The sequence below is a fragment of the Oncorhynchus kisutch genome, linkage group LG2 (assembly GCF_002021735.2).
Source record: "Oncorhynchus kisutch isolate 150728-3 linkage group LG2, Okis_V2, whole genome shotgun sequence".
Taxonomy (NCBI): Eukaryota; Metazoa; Chordata; class Actinopteri; order Salmoniformes; family Salmonidae; genus Oncorhynchus; species Oncorhynchus kisutch.
Window position 1 is genome coordinate 4,254,792 of NC_034175.2, and position 12,939 is coordinate 4,267,730.

The 12,939-nt window shown below is 46.1% G+C and overlaps 2 protein-coding genes across 6 annotated transcripts; one reads left to right on the forward strand and one right to left on the reverse strand.

Annotated features, from left to right (window-relative positions):
* Positions 1 to 207: 207 nt before the first annotated feature.
* LOC109884989 (KH homology domain-containing protein 4) lies at positions 208 to 9,295 on the reverse strand. Of its 3 annotated transcripts, none has more exons than XM_031837895.1 (14): positions 8,907 to 9,070; positions 7,137 to 7,323; positions 6,800 to 6,928; positions 6,509 to 6,588; positions 6,298 to 6,350; positions 6,009 to 6,175; positions 4,542 to 4,753; positions 4,300 to 4,360; positions 4,085 to 4,142; positions 3,785 to 3,999; positions 3,478 to 3,621; positions 2,422 to 2,537; positions 2,205 to 2,239; positions 208 to 1,220 (listed from the first exon to the last, which is right to left on the reverse strand). In XM_031837895.1, the coding sequence occupies exons 1-14, from the start codon at positions 8,933 to 8,935 to the stop codon at positions 901 to 903; spliced, it is 1,806 nt and encodes a 601-aa protein (XP_031693755.1). In that variant the 5' UTR covers positions 8,936 to 9,070; the 3' UTR covers positions 208 to 900. The 3 variants fall into 3 exon arrangements, with proteins under 3 accessions (XP_031693755.1, XP_031693741.1, XP_031693747.1); XM_031837881.1 differs by having other exon boundaries at positions 208 to 1,154; positions 2,148 to 2,239; XM_031837887.1 differs by having other exon boundaries at positions 399 to 1,154; positions 2,148 to 2,236; positions 8,907 to 9,295.
* On the forward strand, positions 9,132 to 12,364 carry LOC116376561 (Fc receptor-like A). 3 transcript variants are annotated; one of them, XM_031837918.1, is made up of 8 exons: positions 9,244 to 9,361; positions 10,011 to 10,043; positions 10,226 to 10,367; positions 10,594 to 10,763; positions 10,989 to 11,327; positions 11,489 to 11,581; positions 11,676 to 11,756; positions 11,890 to 11,985. In XM_031837918.1, exons 1-8 carry the CDS (start codon positions 9,253 to 9,255, stop codon positions 11,907 to 11,909), a joined length of 987 nt encoding a protein of 328 aa, XP_031693778.1. In that variant the 5' UTR covers positions 9,244 to 9,252; the 3' UTR covers positions 11,910 to 11,985. The 3 variants fall into 3 exon arrangements, with proteins under 3 accessions (XP_031693789.1, XP_031693778.1, XP_031693767.1); XM_031837929.1 differs by lacking the exon at positions 9,244 to 9,361 and adding an exon at positions 9,132 to 9,237 and having other exon boundaries at positions 11,676 to 12,364; XM_031837907.1 differs by having other exon boundaries at positions 11,676 to 12,364.
* Positions 12,365 to 12,939: the final 575 nt, after the last annotated feature.

Consider the following 12,939-nt stretch of genomic DNA (forward strand, 5'->3'; position numbering starts at 1 on the left):
ATGGAAATTTAACAGGTGTTCTCGTAATATTTTGAGAACATAGCCAAGGAATGTGTGATAGAACAAGTAAAGATGATTTCTTGGCAGTTGATTCAGATTGTGGGTTGTTAAAGACCATGGGAGATTCACACCTGCTAGTCAGTTAAACCACCCATTTTCTCTCTATTGCATGATCTGTCAAACCAGTCTTGAAATAAAACTCTCATACACAGAGATAATGCTCATTTATTCCACAAAAGCATTAGAACAGTTGAGTCAATTGCATTTTATAAAAGTCCAACAAGCATATTTATATGATCTGTACTCAAGGAAGAGAGAGATTTGATTAAGATTTGGACCAAGAAAGAAAATGGAGATGGGGGAAATATATTTTTTGACAAAGAAATAATTTAGAATGCATTGAAATCTCTTCTACCTCAGTGCTTTTCTACACTAGTAAAACCAGGAGTGGACACGTTCCAAATCAACCAAAAACAGGGCACTATTACCCTCCATTTGTGTCTGTTCCTCAGCTGTCTCTCCTATACAGAGTTCAGAGTACACTTGAATCTGTGTGGAAGTCTGGGGCATCTTGCTGCTTGTCACCATGTATCCAGTCTGTCAGTATCCTGGTTGTGCCTGGTTGACTGGTTCAGTCTGTTCTCTTTGTATCAGCCAGCCGGTCTGTTTAGTCCATTTTACACACACACTGCTTTACTGCTGAGCGCATGACAAAACTGTTTTAACGAAGTAATCACAAAATAAATTCTATCAAGTAGAGGAGTAGGTAGGAGTGAGGGTTCAGGGGAAAGGGGAAGAGGGGGGACTCAGGCTCAGTTTGGGGTGTAAAATCTTCATTTTGGGACCCTCCAAAAGGCCCTAGGTGTCAGGGGAGGGAGTATGAGGTTTAATACTCCTGTGTTATGGGGCCATCCAGAAGGGCATGGGCTGCTGTGACTGTGCCTGCTGTGTTTTGGCACGTTGGGGAGGCGGAGGGGGGCAGCGGTACCCCAGAGTCCAGCCCGAGGATGACGTGGGGGTGGAGTGGGTTGCCCCAGCGACGTTACCATGGTTACCTGCCCCCAAGGTTTTGGGGGTGGAGTGGTCCTCCTCTTCGTCCGAGGAGTCACCAGCGTACGCCACGAGCCCAGTCTTCATCCTCTTCACTGAGGGATCTGAGAGAGATGAGAGAGAGGGAAAAACAGTGGGAGAAAGAGGGAGGAATGAGGGAGAAAGGAGAGGGGTGCGGGAGAGAGAGGGAAGACATACACACAAAGAGAAAGAACACAACCAAAAACCAGCACAAAGGTTTCAAAAACAACAGTTGGAAGTCAATTGTTTTACCAACAGATAGGGAGAGAAAGTTAATAGATTGCATTGTGTTTGGCAGGAGGGGTGAGTTAGGTAGAGGAGGGGCATGGGTCAGCAGTGGCAGTCATTGGTCGGTGGGGAGCGGCAGCGTTAGGGCCGTCCAATCACAATGCAGGACAGCGCCACAGGAGAAGAGCCCCACCCCCATCCGGCATCCCACCCAGAGAGACATGGAAGAGAAGAAAAACACAGAAAGAACACAAAAAAGAGAGAGAATCTTGTTAGTGAGGGAGTCAAACACGGGCACAGACACTCCTGTCTGATGACGTCATCAGAAAGGGACGGGCAGCGAGGGGACAGCACCAGCTAGACAGAGGGGGACTCCCAATCTGAAATCCATCCCTAGACACCTCCTAGATGTCACAAGATGAGATGCCAGGTGTAAGCAGTATGGTAATAGTTCAGCCGTACTCTTCTACAGGCCAATTGTAATTGTCTACATATTGCTTACACCTATAAAATCCTCTCAGACCTACACAGTGCCTAGGGCTAGGGGTTGACTTAGGATCAACGATAGAGTTACCTGAGGCAGTGGGGGATCGAAGCGTTGCCCAGTTCTTGACTCTGAACTGACTGACTGACTTTCAAAGCAGAACTTATCGAGGAACACTATGCCTGTCTGATGTAATCTGCTAGAACCTGTTCTGTCACGTGTGAGAACAGCATGTCTGCATGCAAAATGCTATTTGACTCTGACTACTGACAGCCAAGAGTCCAGGGGGGTGGGCAGCGTGCTTTATGGCTGAGGCCATGGATGGGGAGGGGGTCAGGGGGGTTACATGGGGTGGGGCCCTTACCCAGGGGGCCTTGCAGCAGCCTCCTCTCCTCCATCTTGGGTGTCATGCCTCCGTTCATTGGAATGGGTGGTGGAGGCATCAGCTGCCTACTGCTGGAGAGAAAGAGAGGGAGGGAGGAGGGAATGAGAGAGAGAGAGAGAGAGAGAGAGAGGGAAGGAGTCAGTGTTGCACAACATCAATCACAAGCAAACACAAGCCTGCACACAGGTGTCCAGCATCTGGGATGAAGGACACTGTTATAAAGGGGAGCGACTCGTCGCCCCCCATCTCGTACCTGTCCCTCTCCCTCGGCGGCCCGGAGGAACTCGGTGGCGGGGGTCCTGAAGCCTCTGGGCCGGGGCTGCCCACAGGGAAGCCTGCACCTAAATTAGTCATATGAATGGGTCCATGCTATGAGCAGAAAAACACACAGGCGCATTAGCACACATCCTCCCCTAAATCACTATTATTAATAGTAGGCCTACAAGCATGTAGTTATCTAAACTATTATATGGAACTGAACTGCAAAGTTATTATTCCAAAACGTTTTCCTTTTCACTACACCTTATTTAAGCAGCTGAGAATAAAACTATTATTTTAAGTTTATGCATGCTCTGATTGCACATAATCCGAAAATAGAAATGGACTGTATTAAAGTAACAGATCATTAAATCAAGAGGACACATTTAAATTAGGCCTGTGAAGAAACTAGTATTGCGATATATTTTCCAGGGCAAAAATTAAAACAGGAAGCAGACCAAACTCTTTGGTCCTTTAAAAACCTGCTGTATGTAAAACATGATGTGCTATAGCCTGGAAAATAAATCGAATGACTCTGGGGGACAACATAACGATGGTCGTTTCCAACATTAGGGCAGTCTTCCTAAAGAAGTTCATCCGTTTCATGTTGTTTCCTTGCCATGATACGTACCTGCACTAATTTCAATATATTGAAGTACATTTGATGATTATCCAACAATACCTTTCCAGAATCTCCAGAATCTGAAAGTTCTATAAATCCAATAATACATGGACTCAGATAATAACAGCTATGGTTACAATGCTTTTCAATGAACGTCATAAGATCTACTAGGGAAAAAACAAGTTGACACTGAACAGACACTTAGACCAATTCAACAAGCAAACCTTTTCTATAGAATGTAGACAGGGACTCACAGAATTACAGACAAGAGACAGTGAGAATCATAATGAATTGAGTCTCACAGAAAGAGGAACTGATATCAGATACATGGACAGAAGATAAGAAAAGACAGGAAGACAACAGAAGCAGAAGGGACAGACTGGACGAAGGCAGCACATAAGGTAGAAGAATAAAAGAATGGGAAATCACCTGGTATCCCAGCAGACCGCTGTCACTCTCGTCTGGCACCTCCTCCGTGAAGCGTCTTTTCTGCGGCGGATTGGCTAAGACTACAGGAGGCGGAGCTTTGGGCGGAACCGGAGCAGCTGGTGGGAAAGGAGAAGGTGGGAGAGTCTGGGGACAAAAAAAACAACTTGGATGTAATGCATGTTGAATACATCATATATACAGCCTATCAAGAAAATGTTTTTCAACTAGTTTCATAACTCGGATGTAATAGTCTTAATGTACTGCATTATAGGTCCATACAAGTCTAAATCTGATTGACCAGTCTTACCTGTGGTAAAGTGACAGGTGCAGGGGGGAGGGCGTACCGGTTGGGAGGGGGGAGACCGGCGGGCACCCCAGGTGGAATGGGAGGGGGGACAGCGTAGGGGGGAGGAATGGGCTGAGGGGGAGGTACAGGGAGGGGGTAGCTTGGCTGGTACCCCGATGGGGGGTAGTAAGGGGGCTGGGGGGGCATCCCGTTGGCCATGGGGGGCTGCATAAAGCCTGGAGGAGGAGAGGAAGAGGAACACGTCAGTATGTTGACACATTGTAGAGGCTGTAAAAGAGAAAAGACAGCCAGAGTCTGTACCGGGAGTAGGCATCATGACACTCATCTGGTTGAGGAAGACAGAATACTCTGCATGAACCTGGAGGGAAGAGAGAACAGTCACAGATCCACATGGCAAACAGAGCCCAGCTACATAATACAACACACTTCACATGGGACAGCTTGAAACAGGGTTTAAGTGAGTAGAGCAGTGTACAGAGAACAGAGTGCCAGTCAGTAAACCATTAGACACTCACAGTCTGCAGCAGGTTGTCACACAGGATCTTAGCTGCAGCAAGGCCCTCTGGTTTGGGATGACTGGGGAAGAGAGAGGAGTTCATGTGTGCCTGGTGTCTAAGCTCTGTGTCTCTGAGCTAATACAAATCAACATGGACTTTACTCCCCCATTAATACTGCCATTTACCTGATGTAGATGTACACGAGTTCAAGGCCCTCTCTGAGTTGATACAGATGAACGAGTCTAGTCCATGAGACTTACCTGATGTAGATGTACATCGGTTCGAAGGCCTCTCGCCCAGAGGCGGGCTCCAGACAGCCTGATCCCTTCCCCCTGAGGAAGACCTTGGCCCCAGTCTCACCCTGGATGTGCTGCAGGTAGGAGCTGCCTGGCCCTTCCACCCTCTCCTTCACTGAGAAGCCCTGGATGGCATGCTCCAGACCCACAAACAACTTTTCCTGCACATAGTGCATCTGAAAGGATATGGATGTGAGTCTTAAAGATTCATCAATGACATTGACACTCATAAAATAACTTTGATACACACTGAGCGACAATCACACACACACACTCTGTTTTCTTATTAGCGCCGTCAGCTAATCAGCCGGTTAGACTCATTCAGCCACCTACTTTTTCCACTTTATATTAACTAGGCTACTTTCCATTTAAACGTTTCAAGCCCTAGTTCGCCGTGTGGATAGAGTGAAAGATATGCATCTTCTAGCGATCTATTGATAGGATAGGTGCCCATCAGTCACAAAGCGAGCGATGACAGGGAAACGCAATGTGCTGTCTGTCCCGCCTCCCGGTACAATTTGTGTGCACTGTGGTTGGTTGCAGTCTAATTTCTTTACACAGAGGAAGGAGAGAGCATGATGCTAGTGAATTTGCACGCCCCACGCAGCGGACGGACGAGGTAACGCCCCACGTAGCGGACGGACGAGGTAACGCCCCACGTAGCGGACGGACGAGGTAACGCCCCACGTAGCGGACGGACGAGTTAACGCCCCACGTAGAGGACGGACGAGTTAACGCCCCACGTAGCGGACGGACGAGGTAACGCCCCACGTAGCGGACGGACGAGGTAACGCCCCACGTAGCGGACGGACGAGGTAACGCCCCACGTAGCGGACGGACGAGGTAACGCCCCACGTAGCGGACGGGCGAGGTAACGCCCCACGTAGCGGACGGACGAGGTAACGCCCCACGTAGCGGACGGACGAGGTAACGCCCCACGTAGCGGACGGACGAGGTAACGCCCCACGTAGAGGACAAAGTATTTTCCTTTGCGTGTTTCACATAGACAGCCACATGGAGTCGTGGTGCATGGTAGACTATTTACTGTGCTTTGATTGACAACTGAACAGCAAGTGTTGACTAGTTTATAAAAAGTGTCAAACTGACTAAATAAAGTCAATCTCCTATATCCCTTTGACATTCATAAATCATACAGCGTGGTTACACTGCGTGTCCATGGTGACATAAACCAAAGGATTCCCTAGGTTTCCTTTCCTAAGATGTCGGGACTAAAGTCACTGTACATAAGACTTTCATCTCAAGAGAAGACATGTTAAACGCTCCCTTACTTAGAAAATAGTCCTGATATAAGCCTAGGCCACACCCCCCAAACAACTAATTCACCCATTTTCAGTAAATTAAAATTGCCCTGGCTGGTTACTTTTTCTATTTGGCTGGCTACTCTATGCACTTGTGGAAAACACTGCTTACCCCAGACTGGAAGTGTGGTCTGTGATGGTGGTTGATGGGGGGCAGTGAGGGGGGCTGGGGTTTGTGTTGCTGGTAGACTGGGACTGTGGCTCCGGTTCCGCTGTAGGAGGAGGTGGCCGCCTTCACCACTCCGTTAGTGATGATCTCCTTGATGCGGTTCACAGCTCCTGGAGAGAGATTGGATCGTCACAACATAGAAAGTCAGGAAAGAAGGACCCTGGTGATCCTGATGTTCAGAAATGGTGATAATCTAAATCAAATTAGGTGAGGTAAATAGAGATGTACTGACTGTCGACAAGCTCCCTGGTCTGGCCCTGGACGTGAAGATAGAGGGGTCGGTCCCTGACGACAGAGAGAGAAGCAGTCGGTCAGTAGCCTAAGACTTGGTTGTATGATGCAATCAGACAACAGATCCACTTGTCTGTATAGAGAAAAGTAAATACCAGCAACATCCTTGGTAGAGCAGTGTGGTAATAAAGAAGGTGTGAAGCAGGACTCACCCTTGTGGAGCCTTGTACTTCTCCACTGCTGCCATGTATCGCCCCCTGGTGGACACAGCAGCACCACTCACTTTGCTGATCTTCACATAATAGGATGAAGAAGAAGCTGGTCATTTACTGTCTTCAAGTGAGACACTTTCAGTCCCATACTGGTTTACATGACACTGATCCAGTCTGTACATGTGTGTCTCACACAGAGAAAGAGCTGGGTAAACATAGCAGTAAGTTTGACTGTTGACCAGATTGTCAATCAATGGGTCTAAAGATCACAATGATGTCATGGACTCTGACCTCGTCCTGTGTCTGTCCGCGGGTCAGCAGGTTCCGGCAGGGGAGAGGAACGTCGTTGATCTCCACCTCCGCCACCACCAGGTCATCCTTCGCTTTCATAGGAGGCTGGGGCTTCCCTGCACCCACAACCTGGTGATGACAAAGATTCATTTTTATGTGTCGCATGCTAATATTTACAACAATATCTCTAAAAAAAGAGAGAGATTAAGAGTGAGGGGATTACAGAATTTGGAGGCGAGAGAGGGACAGACAACGAAGACAGAGAGAAGACAGATTACAGGTGAGAGACTGAAAGCATTTCTAATGTTTTCAGTGTAAGAGGTTTCCTGACCATTACCTTGTCTGGGGGTCCAGATGGTCCAGAGGGTCCTATCTGGGAGGGCTTGAGCTTGCCCTTGGCTACCAGCATGGCGTTGATCTTAGCTGCCACAGCAGCTGCAGCGTCCAGAGCCCCTGTAGGAGCCGCCTCCCCCATCTGGTCTGAACCAGGACCTGGGCCCGGCTGGTCCCATTTACTACGGCGCCTGAGGAACAAAAAGGGGAGCGGGAAGTGGAACAGAGACAGGGGGAGGGGTAGTGAAAGACAGAGGGAGAAAAAGAGGGCAATGGTAAGTGGAAGGGATGGGAGAAGCAGAGGGAGAATGGAGGGCAGTGCAAAAGCAGCAATCACAAGGCCTCTCCCCAACCGTTTCTGTAAAAGGCTGGAGGGATCGGTGCTGGAGAAACGTAGGCCTAACAACTCTGACAGAGCTATGGATGCAAAAACTGACCATCTATAATATAAAAATTATAGTTTTAACCATTTGTGGCAAAAAACAGTGTTTGTTTACATATACTTTTGGTTTTACTCCCATGTGGTAAAAAAAAAGAGGTATATTTTGGGTTCTGATGTTGTATGTCAGTTGAGCTAAACTTTTTGGGTGACCGACCAATTTCACATGTTAGTTATATGCCTCCTGAGTGGCACAGCGGTCTAAGGACCTGGAGTCCAACAGGGCGGCGCAAAAATGGTCCAGCGTCGTCCGGGTTAGAGGAGGGTTTGACCGCGGGGGCTTTACATGGCTCATCGTGCTCTAGTGACTCCTTGTGGCGGGCCAGGCACCTGCAGGCTGACTTCAGTCGTCAGTTGAACAGTGTTTCCGCCAACACATTGGTGTGGCTGGCTTCCGGGTTAAGCGAGCAGGTGTTAAGAAGCGCAGTTTGGCGGGTCATGTTTCGGATGACGCATGACTTGACCTTCGCCTCTCCCGAGTCCGTTACGATGAGACAAGATCGTAAAACATAATAATATGAAATTGGGGAGAAAACAGGGGAAAACTTTTTTATATTTTTTAAATGTATGCTAGTTATAGATTTGTCAAATCTAAGAAGCAGTAGATTTTCTATGCTTCCCGTTATTAAGTTTTGTTTTTGTCTTTTACATTTGGTTTTGTACCCCAGCTTCAAACAGCTGAAAATACATTTTTGGTCATGGAAAATATATTTCACAGGGGATTAGATGGTACAATGATTCTCTACACTGTACCTGCTTGTTTTGTCACACTGAAATTAGGTGAACTAAATTATTACAATCAGGAAATCATTAAGTAAACAAAAAAAATGGATGTAGCAACTGCAGGTTGCCCCTTAAATGACCACATCAATTACAGGGTTCAGAGGTCGTAGGCTAACAAGTTAGTTTAGTCATTGCCATCTAACGTTACAATGAATGTTAACTTTGTGGATTGAATTAATGTTGTTGACTTGCTAACGTTAGCTAGTTAGTTATCCAACAGTTTTGTTCAAGTCGCTGTGCTTAACTAGCAACCATACGTAGTTAGCTAATGTAACAACAGTTATCGAGCTAACTAATCGATAGCTAGGTAACCAACTCACGTCTATTTTTTTGAAAATCGATATAACACCCAACGGCGCTCTTAGTTAGCTATATAACCAACAATTGTCTAAACTGGGCAGCGACAGCTAGCTAGCTACAACGTTGGCTACTAAGCATACCCCACGTAGTTAGCTACAAGCACTCCGCCATTACAAATTAACTAGCTAGCTTTGTGCTGTTCAGTCAGTGTTGGGCAAGTCTGTGGTCAAATGCAACGTTCTTTCAACTCACCCGCCGTTTTGCGTTCCACCAAATGACATTAATCTTCTATTTGGTTGAATTTCTCTTTGCGTAAAAACACTAACGTTAATACTGACTCCGCCAGACTTTCAATATTGTCCAGACAGTGGAGTACTGCAAGAGCTTTCACTCTATTCTATATCGTTCCCACTTCCTGTTTTTTGGGGAAAGGACCGGTGCTGTGTTGAATTTTGCTTTCCTCACACAGATTATTTTCTTCAATCATGTACGACGCTAGGGTACGTAGTGAGCGGGACGCAGCGTCTCACCGGATGATGCAGTCCTGTGGCTGCCTGCTATCATCGTTTTCCTGCCACCCCAGGTGAGTGTTGCGGATATGAACCAGATTCATCTCGGTTCAGGTTTCCCAAATGAAACCCCACAGCTTGGTCTAAGTCTACAGACATTTTACAAGCAGGATGCTGAGTTGATGATGTCAGAGCCAGGTAAACTATGGTTGTTAGCCAGGTAAACTATGGTTGTTAGCCAGGTAAACTATGGTTGTTAGCCAGGTAAACTATGGTTGTTACCCAGGTAAACTATGGTTGTTACCCAGGTAAACTATGGTTGTTAGCCAGGTAAACAAACTATGGTTGTTAGGCAAGGTAAATTATGGTTGTTGTCAGCACGTGGTGTTGCCTCTGTTTTTAAAAACAATAACATTGGCCCCATTGCAGTTTATTGCATGTGTAAAATGTATTGTTGTCAACTTTTTTTCAATATGTGTGGTCCTTTGTGGACCGTTTAATTAGCCCAACTGTTTATTGACATTTTTCAGTAAACTGATTTCCCCTCCAACTACATGTTGTTTCTTAAAAACAGGTTTGCCTAGCTACCGTTGCTAACCATGATTTATTTATTTAACATGATTCACTGAATAGCTCAGGAATGTCTCTCCTTCCTGTACTTTGTACGTAGGCTATCAGCCAAGTTTAACCTTTTTTAATCACCTTGGCAATTAGATCATGGATCTGCAGGCTAAAATTAAATACCCAGTGCCACATAGACTTAGCCTATTTTTACTGCTTATGTCTGAGTTTGGGTTATCAGGTCCTATGCCTTATTATGCATAATGTCTTGTCTATTCTGTTCTAGTGTTGAGTACACTGGTGGTCTATCCATCATCAGGTGAGTATCGTTTTAATACCACACACTCTTCATTTTTAGACCATGAATTATATTCAAGTTTACAGATCAAGTTACCTAATGTAGACTTTAGGTGTGGCAGTATCTTGAGCAATATCTTGAAATAAACACTTTGGGTGCTTTGCCAAAACATAGCCCAGAATGTGTTGAAATTCTACACACAGAGTTCACAGAGGTTCTACTGATGCCGACTCTGACCGTGGAGCCTTCAGGACGACAGGTGTACACTGAGGACACAGTCACCTTGGCATGTCAGTTACCTGGCCACTCTGGGCTGGGCTGGCAGTTCTACTGGCACAAAGACAGGTGTGACCTCTGGCTCCCTCTTTATGTTGCTTCTCTGATGGTGTATATTGGAGGTCGGGAGGTGTGATAGATTTCAGTGCGATCTAATAGAATGTGGGTGTTAGGCTACTTGTTGTATCCATCACTCCCTGAGTGATGATAGTAAAACATGGCACTGGATAACTGTGTACAGGAACTGGAATGTACTAACAAGTGGAACAAACTAATGCTCATAACACTATATTAGGCAGGACACTGGCCCTGTGGCGCAGATATGGGGCAGTGGTGGAGGTGGGGCGGTCTACCAACTGTGGCGTGCCTCTATCACACACACAGGCCAGTACTGGTGCAGAGCAGGGAGAGGACAGCCAGTCTTCTACACCCAATACAGCCAGGCAGTCTCTGTTAATGTCATTGGTGAGTGAGGAGACTAGCACATGAGTGAGGAGACTAGCACATGAGTAATGGGTGTCTTGCATGTGGTGTCATGCTCTTTTTCATAGATTACTTGACACGCCCCACTCATTACTCTAGCTCTTGTCAGTGACAATTGGAATATATTTCACTTCTCTACTTCTTTGTAATCTATATTTTTCTCAACTTCCTCCTATAATCAATCTGTGTAATCAATATCCTCTCCAGAGCTCTTCACATCAGTGACTTTGTCAGCATTTCCTTCGACCGTGGTCAAAGAGGGCGGGGCTTTCAACCTCACCTGTAAGGCCCAGCTTAACAACTGCAAGCTGAGCCAACATCATGGTAACCACAGTCTACATAGTCACCCTGATCCTGACCGTAACTGGACCACAGTGGTTGTAACATTCTCCTTCCTGAGGGACGGCTGGCCAGTGGCCAGGGACTCTGTCAGTGGGATGTACAGCGTAGCGAGGGCTTCTAGCTGTCACATGGGGACCTACAGCTGTGTGGCCAGAGCAGGCAGGGCCAGGAGGAGCAGTCAGGAGATCAGCATCACACTAGACAGTGAGGTCATACTATATCACCTGAACGTTTAGTTTGCCAATTGCTATAGGTTTTCATTCCTCATTGTTGGTCTGAAATCATATTCATTATTGTGGTGCCAAAACTGCCACTCTTTACCGTTCACTTTGTATCCTGATCTCTCTCATGCTGCCTTCATCCAGACCTGTCTCTGATACTGGTCACCTGCTTTGGCACCTTCCTGATCCTCTCCGTGGCTCCATTGGCATTTTTTGTGAGACTATACGCGATGAGATGTAAGTGGCAACATAGTGGATCTTAGTCTGACTCTTGAGTCTCTGGGACTGAGTCAGTTCAACACCTATCTCTTCTCTTTGCGTGACCATGCAGTATGGCAGCTCAGAGGCAGAGGACAAGGAGAATTGCAGTGCAATGAGTGCAGTACAATACAGGGACCAAAATGGAGGACAGGTGAGACGTGCTGTGAGAACTCATGTAGTTCACATGGCTGTATTAGTGCACAGGTGTAGGATCTTAATTTGATCACCCTGTTGCATGTTTTTTACTAAAAGATTAAAACAGATGTTTTATTGTAATCTTGCAGATGTATCTGGACCCAGCTGACTTGAGAAACTTTCTATCATTTATTACAAAATTGGAGTGTAGAATAATAAACATATAATTATTTGGAGAATTTTGACCAAAGAATGTTTTTGTTTTATTTTCACCACACCCAAATAATACATTGATTCAACACTGCAACATGCCTGTATTGTCAAATAGAGCCAACTCTTTTCTCATAACAGGTTCCATATTTTGTAAAGAAATAACTGCCCACCACCAGTTGATTAAAAGTGAGTGTGAGTGAATTTCAACAGTGTAAGGCAAGCTATAATATGTTTGCCCTTATGTTCCATTTATTGGTGAATTGTTAGACCTAAAGGATTGTATGATGAATGGGCCAAGATCTGAGAATTGCATTCTGTCTCCATATAAACTCACAAAAAAAGAAATGTCCCTTTTTCAGGACCCTGTCTTTCAAAGATCATTCGTAAAATCCAAATAACTTCACAGATCTTCATTATAAAGGGTTTAAACACTGTTTCCCGTGCTTGTTCAATGAACCAAGGACAATTAATGAACATGCACCTGTGGAACAGTTGTCAGCTCACAGCTTACAGACGGTAGGCAATTAAGGTCACAGTTATGAAAACTTAGGACACTAAAGAGGCCTTTCTACTGACTCTGAAAAACACCAAAAGAACAATAGGACAGACTAGGGTTGTGATTGTCCTCACAGTGGCAGAATATGTGTAACAACACCTGCACAGGATCGGTACATTCAAACTTCACACCTGTGGGACAGGTACAGGATGGCAACAACAACTGCCCGAGTTACACTAGGAATGCACAATCCCTCCATCAGTGCTCAGACTGTCTGCAATAGGCTGAGAGAGGCTGGACTGAGGGCTTGTAGTAGGCCTGTTGTACGGCAGGTCCTCACCAGACATCACCGGCAACAACGTCTCCTATGGGCACAAAGCCCACCGTCGCCTGACCAGACAGGACTGGCAAAAAGTGCTCTTCACTGATGAGTCACAGTTTTGTTTCACCAGGAGTGATGTTCGGATCCGTGTTTATCGTTGAAGGAATG

What these genes read in the sequence shown, in the direction of transcription:
- LOC109884989 (XM_031837895.1), bottom strand. Translation starts at nt 8,935, where the DNA reads ATGTCATTTGGTGGAACGCAAAACGGCGG. An exon ending in TGTCATGATGCCTACTCCCG is followed by an intron (nt 4,000 to 4,084) that starts GTACAGACTCTG and finishes CTCCTCCTCCAG; the next exon opens with GCTTTATGCAGCCCCCCATG. An exon ending in CACCTGTCACTTTACCACAG is followed by an intron (nt 3,622 to 3,784) that starts GTAAGACTGGTC and finishes TTTTGTCCCCAG; the next exon opens with ACTCTCCCACCTTCTCCTTT.
- LOC116376561 (XM_031837907.1), top strand. Translation starts at nt 9,253, where the DNA reads ATGAACCAGATTCATCTCGGTTCAGGTTTCCCAAATGAAACCCCACAG. An exon ending in TTCTACTGGCACAAAGACAG is followed by an intron (nt 10,368 to 10,593) that starts GTGTGACCTCTG and finishes ACACTATATTAG; the next exon opens with GCAGGACACTGGCCCTGTGG. An exon ending in GATCAGCATCACACTAGACA is followed by an intron (nt 11,328 to 11,488) that starts GTGAGGTCATAC and finishes GCCTTCATCCAG; the next exon opens with ACCTGTCTCTGATACTGGTC.